Here is a 15,078-nt window from a genome sequence, read left to right on the forward strand (position 1 = left end):
AACCACGAATGCCAACTTTTCTTTCAACCTCTTGTATGTATGTCCAGTATAGTTCTTAACACTCTATTTTACTATATTACTATTAATATATTGCAATTCTTTGTGATTCTCTTTCCCAACAGTTCATGAGGTTCCTCAGGACAAGAACTGTGTCTTACTATCTTCATCCTCCCAGTGCCAAGGGAAGGGACTAACACAGAGGAGGAAGGGGAGAAGGCAATGGTATGTGACTTATCAAAACAATGTCTCTTCTAAAGTATTATGCATTAGAGAATTCAAATTCTTTCCAGTCAATAAAAATGCTATGGATAACCTTTGATTCAACCTCCATATGAAAATCAGATACTTAGTTACTAATAAACACATTCTACTTGTTATTCATTCAACTAATATTTAATGAGTTCCTACTATGTGTCAAGTAGGATACTGAGAGCTGGGGATACTATGGTGGTGAACAAGACAGACATGGTTTCCCGCCTTATTTTATGCTCTAAATTATAAAGCAAGCCTTTCTTTTAGGTTATACGTCTTAGGCACTCAATGTTTTCTCATTGAATATACTCATGTTATAAATAGGTATTCTGCAAATAACATGCTTTTTATTTTGGGACAGTGTCAAAAGTATATCTAAAAATGCTTAAATAGGGAATCAGTTGTGGGATGATTAACACTGAATCGACCATTTTACCCTGACATGCTATAATAAATAAAAATAGAGCCAGAGAATCAATGCTTTTTGTTGAGTTGCATTCTGTATTTCATGTCTGTTTTCCCCTATCCAACTGTTTGTACAATAAAGGCAGGCCCCATGTGTCTTGTTCTTTCATACACTGCTCTAAATTAACTCAGGATCTGTGCAATAAGTATGCATTAGCCAAATGGTGAAATATTCAAGGTTTATAACTGTCCCCTAGAATATGGAAATAGATTATTTTAAAATTTAAGGCAGATGTTATGAGTACCTAACACAATATAAAGTTGTCATAGTAATGTGTGCATGCATTTCTTTCTTGCCATTAGTGGAATGTTAAATATATTTGGAAAACCTGACCTATAGAGACAGTACACAGCATAAGTCAGGCCATCTACCTAAATTTATTACCTGATTCTAATGTTTCAAGTGTTCTTGCTTCCCCCTTACTGCTGACCCACTAAGGAAATGGCTTCAATATCTTTTAAAGATATGTAAAAGACAATTAAATGTTTAAGATTTTTCATCACCCAGTCACGAAAAATCAAGTTCTGACCAGATTTTGATTTACAAAGTTGTCTTTGTAAGTGCAGGACAGTGTTTTAAACATCAACAGGTCCTATTCTGGGCTGTAATTCTCATAGGAAATTAAGATAAGGTTCTCACAAACTGGTAAGTAACTTCTTCAAACAGAACGAGCAATAATATTTTATTGCAAGTAAACATTTCAAAACAATTTAACTCGGAATGTATATGTTCTGTTAGGCAGAACACAGGAACATAAAGAAATAAGGTATTGGGGCTTAAAATAGCATTTAAAACATCTTCAGTTTTATCTTAAACATAGTAGGTATTCAATACAACTAAACTGCAAACAAACGTTGTAATATGTGCTTGCAAAATGTATAATGCTGTAGTAGTAAAGTACAATTTCCAAACATGGAGATTTTGTCTGATTTTTAAAAAGCCTTTAAAAATATGATATGCACAAACTTGCCCTGAGGGAAAGTAAGATGGAATAAATATTACAAAATCTTTACATATTTTCCACAATAGCATTTTGAACTTGGAAAAGAGCAAATAATTGTGGAAAAAACTGAATGAACCAATTACTAAAAATTCAGTGCACTCATAACTACCTGATGGAAAATTTGAGGCACCTTTTCTCTTGCCTTCTTATATCATAATATGAAATGTATGGACTATATAGATGTAATCTTCAGAAACTTAGGAAAACTTCAAGTTATAAACCTAAGTGTCATCAGAAAAAGAAAAATCTGGTATAAAATTTGCTACCATAAGGCCGCTGTTTAAAGTTCTTTCATGTACAGACACTATACAATTCAGATATTTGTTATTATTACATAAGCAAAACTTTTGACATATAAATATCTGGATATAATTAAGTTCTCTATGAAACTATGCTCAGAGAAAAATGCATCAACAAATAATGCCCTTTTGAGACTTTTTGCAAAGGAAATTGTACTTAATACAACTTTTAAATTGAATATTGTAATTTAAAAGGAACTGTTAAATGTAAAAAAGTTGAAGCATTCCACTACGAAAAAAATAGTTATTTTAACAAGAAAGTTACTTTATTAGAGCTCTAGTGCCAAGTCTAACTCCTGACAAAAAGAGATGCTCCCAAATATCGTCCTGTAGTGTCATTTCCATCTGTAACAATTCCAGATTAGACGGCTGTGGCAATGTTTGTATATTCCTATTAAGAGAAAACAGAAGAAATAGACTTCAAAAGATGCATCAGTTAAAATGTCTGAGCTAGAGTTTTGTTCACATTGCAATTTTCAAGATATTTTAATTTATATAGTACTACTTGCACCCAAGATCCCCACGAAGGTATGTGGAACCCCAAAGACACAAAGTAACAACAGAATACATCAAAGCAGATATCAAATGATAAGTTAGTAGGACAAAGAAAATATATGGCACTCAATACACTGGTATTAATAAGTTGATGAAAACAGTATTCTGCTATTTGGGTGAGTTTCACTGGAGAAATCCCTGGTAAAAAATCATGGCTCTTAAACCTTAGTTCCTCCAGTACGGAGCCTGCTGTACCATACACACAGCCTCTAACTGGTACCTTATCTTTGCTGTCATGTGGTACCTATAAGCTAAAACTATTTGGACTCTCCCAGCTTGGCTGACAGCAGAGAAAGCTATTAGAGGGGGGAAAAGCTTTCTTGTTTTTGGATGGTTACCTACAACATACAAAGATGTAATTCTTCAATAAACACAGAAAAAGGGATTCACAAGAACAATAAAACTATGATTAAAGGGTAATGAACGTGGCTTCTACACTGTGATGCTATACTTAAATTACTAACCACAAACTGGACAAAAGACCATGCAACTAATAAAGAGCAGAAGTAGTAAATGGCATGTTTTTCAGGGACATTAAAAATTTTATTAATACATATATCCTTACCTTTTACTAGGATCTTACATTATCAAACTGAAAGAGATTTAAAAGTTCATTTATTTTTTGGCATTTATATTAGCATGGAAACATTTAATTCCAAACAAAAACAGAGATGATAGAAAATTCTTATTCTTCTTACTATTTTGGTTAATAAAATGGTCAAAATACATGTACATATTTTTGTCATCATTCCTTTAAATAGAGCTAGACTTCATTATATTCCATTTCTTTATTCATTATATAATATCAAAATCATATATTGATCTTCAAATAAAGTATCTGTTGCCTACTAAAAACTTCAAAAGCAAAGTATAATAATTAAACAATTTTTTTCAAGTGAAATGTGTTATTTATAAAAATGTATGATTATTCTGAATCATCTTCACTTCGATATCGTTTCTCTTGGATTGATGCCTCCAGTCTTCCAAATATTTGAGAACTGGTTTTAAAGCAGAATGCTGAACTAGATTTATGAGTACTACCCTCGTCTAGGTTTTCACAACTTGACACTGTGTCATTGCAAATGCTCCCTTGCTGGTCTTCCTGTATCTCATCTCCTCCCTGGAGCCCTGCCTACTCGCCACTCACCAAGCAATCATGTCAAGTACCACTTTCTCCTTCTCAGTCTAGGAAGATACCCTACTGCTATCACATCACATGCTCAATACTCTACCCAGCTGTCAAGGGCCCATATGATTTGCACACCCTTATCTCCACCCAACTCTACATTCTACTCCCAAACTGGATCTTTGGCTTCTATGTCCTGCACTTCTCTATGACTCAGCTCACAACCTACCTCCTCTGTAAAGAGAACAGAACTTCAAAGTACTTAGCATACATTCCCTGACGATTCTAACATATTGATCTTTTCCTCTTCTCTTTAGGCATTTACCACCTGTGAAATTAAGCTCTTCAAAAGTATGGTTGTGCAAAAAAGAGTTACTGTAGCATACCTGACTGCTGTCTTTTGAAAGCCCTGCTTACAAGGTTGGCCTTTGGCTGGCATCTGGGAACTTAGATTTGGGGAGGGTTCCCACCACTGATGAGTGCCTAAACTGTGTAGACGATATAGTCTATGCTGAACACCCACTTTCTTCTGAGAGCTGGAATTTGGGTATGTGGCTGGCAGGGGTGCCTACATGACCAGCCCCCAGTGAACTTCCTGGGCATTGTGTCTCTAATAAGCTTCCCTGGTAGGCAACATTGCCCATGTGTTGTCACAGCTCACTGCTGGGGGAATTAAGCATGTCCTGTGTGACTCCACTGGGAGTGGCCTCTTGGAAACTTGCACCTGGGGTCCTCTGCACTGCACCCGTGTACCAGTTCCCTGTGCTGATTGTGCTGTGCAGCCGCCCACTCACTGTGACATATCACAGTCACCAGGGCCACTATATGCTGAGTCCTCCTAACCAATCACCCAACCTAGGGATGGTTTTGGGGTGCCCTGACACAATGGCTGCTGTTCACTAACTTTTTAGAGCTATGGATGTGTATGTGTGTGTGTGGGAGTGTGCGTGTATGATTAGATACCATTTCATTCAACAAGCCTTTTTAAAAGATGGACTATCTGAAAGGCGGTAGGGGAAGATATGAAAACTAACAAGGCATTCTCTGTCCTTAAGGAGTTGATCATCTATCTGGGGAAATATGAAGGTAAACAGCAACAGTTGGAGACCAAATGAAATAAGAGCTGACAAAGGGACTTTGGTAAGGCTTTATGGTAGATCTTAAAAGGAAAGCAGGGTTTAAGAAGAAAGAATGGGGATCAGGAGGCTATTTCTAGGCAAGAGAACAGCAAGAGCAAAGATACAAATACATGAAAATATACGTTATGCTCCAAAAAGCAGAAGGTCCACGGAGAAATGTGGTTAGAAAGGTAGCTGACAGCTGGACCTCGCTTACGAGTCTGGTTTCTTTTCTCGTAAGCAACAGAATCCTTGGAAGGTGACTGCATAAGAGGGATCTGATCCAATCTGTGTTTCAGGACAGTGACAGTCCTGGTAGTGAAGGGATGGAATAAGCAAAACTCACAGGAGGCAAGGGAACAAGCTGAGGCTCCAAAGAGCCCAAAAACAAACCAGGAAAACATAAGCATGCAGCATACAGTAAATACAGCATTCTCAGTCACCGGGGAAAGGAAAAGTTATTCAATAAACAGTGTTAGAAAACTGCCTCTCTGCTGGGGAAAAAAATTCGACTCTGACCTCACATTATATCATAAAAATAAATTCCAAACAGAATAAATATTTCTGTTTTAAAAATTAACCATAAAACCCCTGAAAGGAAACACAGTAAGAAATTTTTATAAGCATAAGCATGATATGAAATCTAGAAGCCATATAGGACACACTTGACAGATTCATGAACATTTACAAGTTCTATAATATAAAAGCCACCATAAACAGCTGACAAACATAAAACAAATACCAGCAAAACATACGACAGGGTAACACCCCAGCAAATCAAGGGCTCTTACAAATCAGTAAGAAAACATACCATCCCTTAACAGAAACACGGACAAAGCACAGGAATAAGGAAACTGAAGGGGGAAATACAAATGGCCAATAGACACATAAGAAATATGCTCACGCCATTAATAATCAAAGAAAGGCAAACAAGAACTGTTTTCTGCTGTTAGACTGAGCATGGATAATAAAGACTGGTAATGTGGGGCACCAGCTGTAGTGCAGGTGAACAGGCTCTTTCATGTGCTTCTGGTGAGACTCTGAATGATTAAGGGGGCACTAACAAGATACCAAAATTTCAATACGCTCAGCAGTGTGACCAAAACTAATGAAAGCCTGTAAGCTATCTCCAAGTCATCAACAGAGGCTTGGTTAAGTCCGTCAGCAACTGTCAAATGGGCTATGCATATCCTTAGGGGTATGTGAAGACTTCCCAAGGAGCATGTGGGTACAGATCGTTTGCAGGGAATTAATTTCCAGATCTTCAAATTCCCAATGTTCACTTTCCAAAATGAACCTGCCTGCACAACTGGTTAAGGCTGGTTCCCCACCTCCCACTTGACCCAAGAAAGATACACCTTCTCATCCTGAGTCTTACTACTTTGCATTACCTGGGCACCCCCAAAAAAGGAGCAATTGGAAATACTGGTGGTGGTGTCAAGAAAATGAACCCACCCTGGCAGCTAGTAATAAATAGCATACTTCTGTAAGTCGGATGGTTTCTGATTCTTTGCTTTTATTTAATAAAATTGAAGGAGGACAAAATTAAGGGGCCAGTGAAAGAACAGATGGCAGTGAAAGGCAACAGGAAGGCGGGGCCATAACCTACACTGGGCCCTAACTCTAACTGCATCATTTTAGATGATACAAAAAGCCTAGGCCCTAAAGACTGGAGACCTACAGCAGGTTGTGGCCCCTTCTAGGGCATACTTCTTGTGGCCTAGGATGAAGGCTTGATGTCTGGTTTCTATTTGCTTTAAATGACGCTAGTTGTCAACGTGGGCTGAAAGAACTGGGTAGTGAGCAGGAATTGGGCAAGATGAGGCAAAGGAGGGAAGGATGAAATGCAGCAAGTGCAATGAGCATATAGAGACTGTAGGCTGAGGCAGTCAGTCAAGTAAGCACTTAGGAGCCCCCAAGTCATCTTAAACACAGAGGCAAAAATGGAGTTAAACAAAGCTAACACTCAAAGTTCAGCACAGATGTAACAGAAGAGAAACACACAACATGTGCCTAAAACCCGACCTTGTGACTGAGGAGAAGGCTTGCCTCGGCCTTTCTCCTCACGTGACACCAATGTTCCCCAACAACAGCCAGGCTACCCGCTATGACAGGGGACAAATGCCTAGAAGATGTGCTGCAAAGAAACTTGCCACATGAGACAGGAAGAGAAGCGGTACCTCAATCCAACAGTAGAGTGGGGGAAAAAATAACCCCAATCACACTCACATTTTAAAGAGATGGCTTTCATAACACCCAGAGTGACACACATGGAGTAATTAGAAACCTCTTCTAAGGCACTCAGTTAAAATTGGGGTACGGGTGGGGAGCAGTTACAGAAGATGTTATATTTAACCCTAAACTTAAAGAAAATAAGTTGTCAACTCCATTCTACTAGTCCATCTTACAACAAATAAGTTTTACTAAAATCACTAAGTAAGCTCAGTGTAAAGGCTTCATGAGTACAAACATGTAAGGAAGTATTTATGGTTTCTAAATCTATAAAATCACAGTTGGACTATTTGACAGTAACACTAGATATATACACATTTCTCAGAAGAAAATGTTAGCCCAAAATTATTAACAAAAATTAGTAAAAAAATTGACAAACATGCCTCACTGAAGTGATGTAATGCTACTGTTCTCTTTTAAAATACGTAGAACATAATTTTATATATTTTTACTGCATGTTTACATATCAACATGGCAGATTTGAAGAAAACCAATCCACAACTAAGAGTACAAAATTTATATTACCAAGTAAAGAAATTTTTTATTAACATCAAGAGTTAACATATAGTGGTGATGGTTGCACAGAATTATGAATATAATTAATACTAAACTGTATACTTAAAATGGTTAAAATGGCAAACTACATTATATATATTTTGTCAATAAAAAACTATATATGAATGGGGAAAGAAGAGTTAGTGTATTTTGCAATTGCACCCTTTTTATATAGGCAGTTCAATATTTTGTGGCACTTAGATAATTCACATTGTTTAAGGCTAAGACATATCAGTGAAAAGTCTTTTTATCTAATTTCCACTGCAAAGGTTAATCATACAATAGAAATTCTAAAGTAGAAAGCTCAAACAGCTTATTCAAAGTATTTGAGGTATAAAAGCTAAAAGCATTTTAAGATTAAACATTCTCACAACTCTAGTACCCCTACACCTTGAAGTTTTTCTTTACCATGCAATAAGAACATTTTTGAAATGAAATCTAGGTTGTTTCTTAAGTCAAAATTAAATAGAAAGCCCAATTTAGTCATCAAATATGGATAATTTAGGAGTTCAAAAGTCACTCAACATTTTAAAATAATCATAATCCAACTAACCTTTTTCTTCCTCAGTAATCTTTCTCTGTATTTATTAGTGATAAATCCCCTCCTTGGACCAGCAAACCGTAAACGCTGATATTTAGCCTGAATGTACAAGCTCTTCTGTACTAGGCCTGATTTATAACGGGGCTGGAATTTGCCACCTGTAAAGTTGTTCTGTAAAGGAAAAAACAATTAATGTTAAAACTACAGCTCCCAAACCTAAATGTCAATTGACAGATGAATGAGTAAAGAAGATGAAGTACATATATACAATGGGATATTACTCAACCATAAAAAAGAATCTTGTTATTTACAACAGCACTGATGGACCTAGAGGGTGTTATGCTAAGTGAAGTAAGTCAGATAGAGACAAATACCGTATGATTTCACTTATATGTGTAATCTGAAAAATAAACGAACAAATGAATAAAACAGAAACAGACTCATAGACACAGGGAACAGACTGGTGGTTGCCATAACGGAGGCAGGTGAGGGGAATAGGTGAAATAAGTAAAGGGGGAAAAGAAATTAGTAAGAATGTTTGGTATCTTGATCTGGGTGATGGTTATATGAGTGTATACACATCTCAAAATTCAATAAGTTGTACACTAAGATTTGTACACTTTATTAGATGTACCTCAATAAAAAACAAGCAAGTGAACAAAAACACTACAGCTTCCAAATCTATTTTATTAGTATGAGAAATAGATTCTAGGCACTACAGACATCCAAAGCAAAGAGGCTGGTGATGGTAATTTTCCTCAAACCAGCTTCCTACCTCATTTTATATAATAATTCAGTTTTTTATATATTTTTTGTTGAAATATTGTTGATATACAATTATATTGGCCTCAAGTATACAACATAGTGATCTGACAGTTACATACATCATTAAATGCTCACCCCAACTAGTGCAGCTATCTGTTAACATATAGAGAGATGTTACAGAACTATTGACTACATTCTCTATGCTGTACTTTCATCCCCATGACTCACGTACATTATGATTAAGATTTTGTGCCTCTTTATCCCCTTCACCTATTTCACCCACCCACCAAAACCCCTGCCCCATGGTAACCACTGGTCACTTCTCGGTGTCTCTGCATCGATTGCTGCTTTGTTCATTTTGTTTTGGTTTATTTTCAGATTCCACAAAACCAATTTTTAACACTAAGTTAAAAAATTTGAAATTCATCATTCTAAAAAAAATACAACTTTCAAAACCTCTAATGAGCTAAAATTATCCTTCAGATTCATAGTGAAATATATCAAATCCCAAATTGTTGGGGGACATCAAGTATCAACATCTATGTAAGAATCAAACACTTTCTTAACTTTATTCCTATCAAGTACCTTTGAGCCAATCTTTCTTTACCATAAAAATTCAAGCAAATATTTTCAAGGTAAGAGTTACACTTAAAAAGACCATTTCCTAGCCTGCATAATGACCAATATTACAACAGACATAAGAGGATAACAAATATTTATGTTTCCCATGTGGGAAATGTACAAATGACATATTACACTTGAGTGATTATAAAAACTAAGTAGGTTTGTCTTTCCCCAATTATTTAACAAATGGGTATGTCATGCATAATGAAGCATGTCTAAGTTTTAAAAAGTATTTATGCCAGGTCTATTTTCCAATTATTTTTTTGAGGCTACAAAAATTTTCAGGGAAAGCAGAATTACAATGAGACACTATAATTTTGTTAAAACTATCTGCACAAACGACACATCAGAGCTAACCTTGAGATTCACATTGTGCACTTTTACGTATCTAATAAGGTGTTTACTATGTGGTTTTGGAGTAGTCCACCTCATGTAAAAAGTAAATTATAATGAAATAGCTCTTTGCCTTATGAAGGGTTATTTCTTCCCCCTATTTTACTATGAAGAATTGTGAATTTCTAAGCAATATGTAACATTACACAGCTTTAAATAACTGGTCAAGAGGAAAGATTAGTGTACATATTTTGAAAAGAAAAAAAGATTTTATAGGAGTTTTAGAAAAATACTACAATCAGCTATATCTGACAAATTAGAAAAGTAACAAGTAGGAAGCACCTGTATCTGAAAGCCCACCTATGCTGTCTCTAAGCTATGCAGACATCACATTTTCAGTTGATTTTATGCCTCACTACTCAAGATATTAAAAGATGGTGTAAAACATGTTTATATATTCTATGGTCATAGCTATTTTTGAAAACCTAATGTCACATGTTTTTAAGTACATGAACAACTGGCTAAAAATGTTATCTAACCAATGTCTACAAAGTATGTTATTCCCAGTGAGAAAAATCTTTTTGACTTTTAGAGAGTTTGACTCAAGAAGGCATTAACAGAAGATCACTTGGCTACCCTCCTAGTCTATGGTTTGGGGCTAGTTCATACTGCCTTTCTGCTCATGCTAACTTACTCCCGATAAGCTAACTACTCTATCCAGCCTGCCTGCCACTTTCACATAAAAAGCTCAGACTCTTTTCTTTTTGAGGGGAAGGGGAAAGAGACACTGTAGCGTGCAAAATAAGAATAAAGTATCTATCATTAGCAGGAAATTCAGTCAAAATGGATTTAAAAATCACATCAACTTCTGAGAACAAGGAGAGGGCAACAATACCTAACACTGTAATTATTATTTCATATGTTTGGAGGATAGGGTGTTCTAGATACACATGTTGGTTGATGAAAACTATCCCTTACATCAGACATAGCTGTACAATAATTAGAATGTGATGAAATATACTTTAACAGAGCTTTTTGGACCAGAATCTTTCTCTGATGATCCAGAAGGTCTCTGAGGGTTGCTTGTCTACGGGCAAGGTTTTTCCAATCTGTGAATCCTGGAGAAGGCTATTCAGCTAGGAACTTACATCTCAGAGGTAGAGGGGTAGGCTTAAGGGGAAGATCCGGGACTTTGCCTGCCTCCCCACCTAAAGTCACTCCATTTGCATCTATTTTATGTTTTTGTGTTTACATGTAATGTTTGAAAAAGGGTTCCACTGGTAAAAAAAAAAAACATTTGAAAATCAAGTCCTGAGGAAAGGGGTCAATATTAAACTGATCACAGTTAACCATAAATGTCCAGAAATGCTAGTTTACAGCTATTATTTCAAATATCACAAAGATAGCTTTTAATTTATGAATACTTAGAACATTATGTTCAGAGCATGAACCCAAAGCTGGAATTAAATGAAAAAATAACACTAGATACCTTAAAAGGTCTTCTAAAGCCTCTTGAGTTTTGATAGTTTGCCTCAACTCCAAATGGTTTGTTAGTAATGCCTTTTCCCTGCATACTATGATAATTCTGCATGAAAAAAAGTATTTCAGGTTTATTTTTAAAAGCTTACTTTACTGTTTAAAAAACACATTTTAAATGTATAGGATTAAGAACACAACCATGTAACATGTAGCTTAGTTGTAGGAACATACACACATCTGCCTTCACATAACCTATGCTAGTTTGTGAGGAGGTAGTTTAATTCATGAATGTGAAAAGTGTAAAAAAGTGACTTTTAGAAAATGGACCATCAATTTATTCAGGTGTCAAGAAGAGAAACAAGCCCATTATTATCTGGAGTTGCCAAAGAGTTCCCACTGCCTCAGAGGAAAACAAATTCTCAACACTGCAGTTAGCAGGTTTTGCTGACTCAGACAATGGATTTGAGGTGATGCTCCTACCAGGACTAGGAAAATATCAGACGTCAGGGTATTAATACTGTAACCACAAAGAACCTGAATCCTCTGATGGGAACAGAAAATGATGGGGTCCATTCTGATGAGTTTCTTTTTAGGTGTATAATCTTCTATTTATTCCATTTGCTATGGAGTCTGTACTTCTCACCATTTTTTCTCTTACACACCTTTATCCCTCTCCCCAGTTTAAAAACAAAAACAAAAGGTGATATAAAACCCTTTCCACAGTAGTTATTTTGAATTTGTCCTGTCTATAAATTTGAATATGTACATAAAGATACATATGAGATAAGACTTCTGGGGGCCTTGGGAGGGAGGGGTGTATTTTGCATGTGAAGGGCTGTGACTCTTTGGGGGCCAGTAGGAGGATGGTGCTGGGCAGCTTCTGAGCAGGCTCCCAGTGATCCCCACCTTACAGTATCCAGGGCCCTATGTCATCCCCTTCCTTTGAGTATGGGTTGGACCTAATGACCTGCTTCTTACAAATAGAGTATGGTAGAATTGATGGGATATCACTCTGGAGATTAAGTTAAAGATAGACTCTGGCTTCCATCTTTCTAGCTGTTGCTTGCTCTCTTAGAAAACTGCCATTCTGTGATATGCCCTATGAAAAGGTAAATCTTTAGAAACAGAAAGATTAGTGGTTAGCTGGGGTAAGACCAAGAAATAACTAAACAGGCACAAGAGCTCTCATTGGGACCACAAAATGTTCTAAAACTGGATTCTGGTGATTGTTACATATCTTGGTAAGTTTATGAAAAATAATAAATTGTACATGTAAAACTGGTGAATTTTATGGTACATAAATTATACCTTAATAAAGGTTCCAAAAAAATCTTAAGTCCAAAAAAGCTAGTACTATAATACATGCAATAAATCCTGCTAAATTAAATAAGAGATGACCAATTCTTCTGTCAGAACTATAAGCCTCAATAAAACCCTAACGCTGAACAATGGAATCATAACATGTACTTAATGAACAGTTACAAACTTGAAAAGTACTGGTGATCTCCCTATATACAGATATCCATGAAGAGAATGGAATGTACAAAAATGAAAGTTTGCAACTGCAATCTTACCATGTAAGGTTTCTGAGTAAATTTTCTAAAATTCGATTTTATAAAACATGTAGGTTTTTGGAATCCATCAGCATTAGTATTCCTCAGCCTTGGAAAATGAGAATTCTGATCATTCCTAATAGAATGAAAGAGAAAATAAGAATCTTTTATTAGTCTACCTTTATCTAATAAATAAACAAGAGAAAGCAAATTACTCCCTTTAGAAACAATTAAAGCAACACGATAGTAAAAAAAAAAAATCTCAAAGCTCTATCACTACTAAAATTACAGATGATAGTTATCAGGGCTAAACCCCTAATCTTTCAACAAACATTATTTAGCTAAGTTGGCAGATAGCAATAGGGTTTGAAAAACAGCATTCCCTGGACTAGGGTTCTCAATCTGGGGTCCAGGGATGGGTGTCCCTGAAATCATACGTAGAACGCGTTCTTTCTGAGGGAAGATAATCACTGCTCTTAAGCTTCTGGCAACAACAGACCTCCCTTGCCAATACTCCTATTGCTGAAAGCACTGGAGACAAGTCGGGTGACTGGTTCAGGTCCCCTCTGTGACAGAGCTGGGGCCTCTGATACTGCTGGGCCACAGCAGCAAAGGACAGCTTTCCTCTCCTGTCATCATGAGATTCAGAGGCCTCCAAGCACTTTTCCCAGGCAGTCCTATCTGAGAGGGAGGTTCTTCTCTGACTCTGGGGCCTCATCTCCACAGCCCTTGGGGAGTCCTCTCCCTGTCACATCCCACATGTCCCTGCAATGTTCCCCAGACTCCTCCTGCTCCATGAACAAACTGTTCACCGCTTTGGCCCTCCTTCAGTCCCTACCACAGGTCCCCCACTGATAAAATCCACACTCCTCATTATCACCCCCAAGGCTCGTCATGCTCTGGCCCTTCCTGCCATGCTGGCTGCTTTGTTCCAATCTTCCCAACATGCACACTAAGCTTTGAGAACATTTAGCTATGTGCAGATGCCAGCACACGCCACAATCTCTCCTGCTTCCACACCTCTACACAGGCAGTTTCTTCTGTTGTAATTTCCTTCCACTAAGATCAACTTCAATATTTAGCTCCAATGCAACTGCTCCTGGAAGGTTTTCCCAGACCCCTCTGAGGTGGAATAGGCACTCCTATGTGCATGCACAGCATCTGGGGGGGTCCTTACATCCATTGCTCATGTGTATAACTGCTGGTGTACCTGTCTGTCCCAACTAAGAAGCCTGACCCCTTCACAGGAGGTACTATGGATGGTTTGTTTTGTGGCCCCAGCTCTGATCCCAGAACCTGACATGGAATAGACACTAAGGGTTTTTCAAAATATTAAAAACTCCCATGTTCCATCAGAATGCTCATGATATGATAGTAGATCAAAAGAGTAGGGTGCAAAGCCATATACTGAGAATCATTTCAATTATTTAAAATATACACATATATGGCCAGAAAAATATAAATGACAGGAAGTGTACTAAATAGTAACAGTGGTCATCTCTAAATGGTGAAATTAAGAATGCCTTATACTTTTGCTTTTATATTTTGTTATATGTTTCCAAATGTTTACCATTAGCATGTACTACCACTTCCATAAACCAAACAATGGACTTTAAAAATTCCTCTTTACAAAGCATATATCTGATAAGGGAGTAGTATCCAGAATATATAAAGAACTCTTACTCAGTAATAAAAATACAATAATTTTAAAAATGGGCAAAGGATTTGAGTCGATATTCCTCCAAAGGAGATGCAAGAAAAACACATGAAAAGGTAGTCAACATCATTAGCTATTAGGAAATGTAAATCAAAACCACAATGAGACAGCACTTTATACCCACTAGGATGGCTACAATCAAAGAGATGGCAACACCAATGTTCATAATAGCATTATTCACAATAACCAAAAGACGGAAACAACCTAAATGCCCATTAACAGAAAAATGGATGAACAAAATGTGGTATACCCATATAACAGAATATTATGCAGCCTTATAAAGGAGTGAAATTTTAAAAAATGGACTACTGACATATAACATGGATGAAAACATTTTGCTAAGTGAAATAAGCCAGACATAAAAGGACAATTATTATACGATTCCACTTATATATGTGAGGTACCCAAAACAGGCAAATTCATAGAGATGGAAAGAATAGAGGTCATGGGTGTGGAAGGG

The 15,078-nt window shown here is 36.8% G+C and overlaps 1 protein-coding gene across 8 annotated transcripts in view; it reads right to left on the reverse strand.

Moving 5' to 3' along the window:
- Positions 1 to 2,264: 2,264 nt before the first annotated feature.
- Positions 2,265 to 15,078, reverse strand: part of BCLAF3 (BCLAF1 and THRAP3 family member 3) — a 65,237-nt gene continuing 52,423 nt past the window's right edge. For 5 of the 8 annotated variants that reach the window (XM_037020468.2, XM_073228056.1, XM_037020471.2 and 2 more), the window contains 4 exons: positions 12,923 to 13,037; positions 11,359 to 11,454; positions 8,160 to 8,318; positions 2,265 to 2,411 (listed from right to left, as the gene is read on the reverse strand). In XM_037020468.2, coding sequence (XP_036876363.2) covers positions 2,382 to 2,411; positions 8,160 to 8,318; positions 11,359 to 11,454; positions 12,923 to 13,037 — 400 coding nt within the window. In that variant the 3' untranslated portion in view covers positions 2,265 to 2,381. Of the gene's footprint in view, positions 2,412 to 3,140; positions 3,168 to 8,159; positions 8,319 to 11,358; positions 11,455 to 12,922; positions 13,038 to 15,078 lie in introns of all 8 variants that reach the window. The other 3 variants (XM_073228057.1, XM_037020470.2, XM_037020469.2) reach the window with 2 other exon arrangements.

The sequence above is a fragment of the Manis javanica genome, chromosome X (assembly GCF_040802235.1).
Source record: "Manis javanica isolate MJ-LG chromosome X, MJ_LKY, whole genome shotgun sequence".
In the NCBI taxonomy this organism is placed as follows: Eukaryota; Metazoa; Chordata; class Mammalia; order Pholidota; family Manidae; genus Manis; species Manis javanica.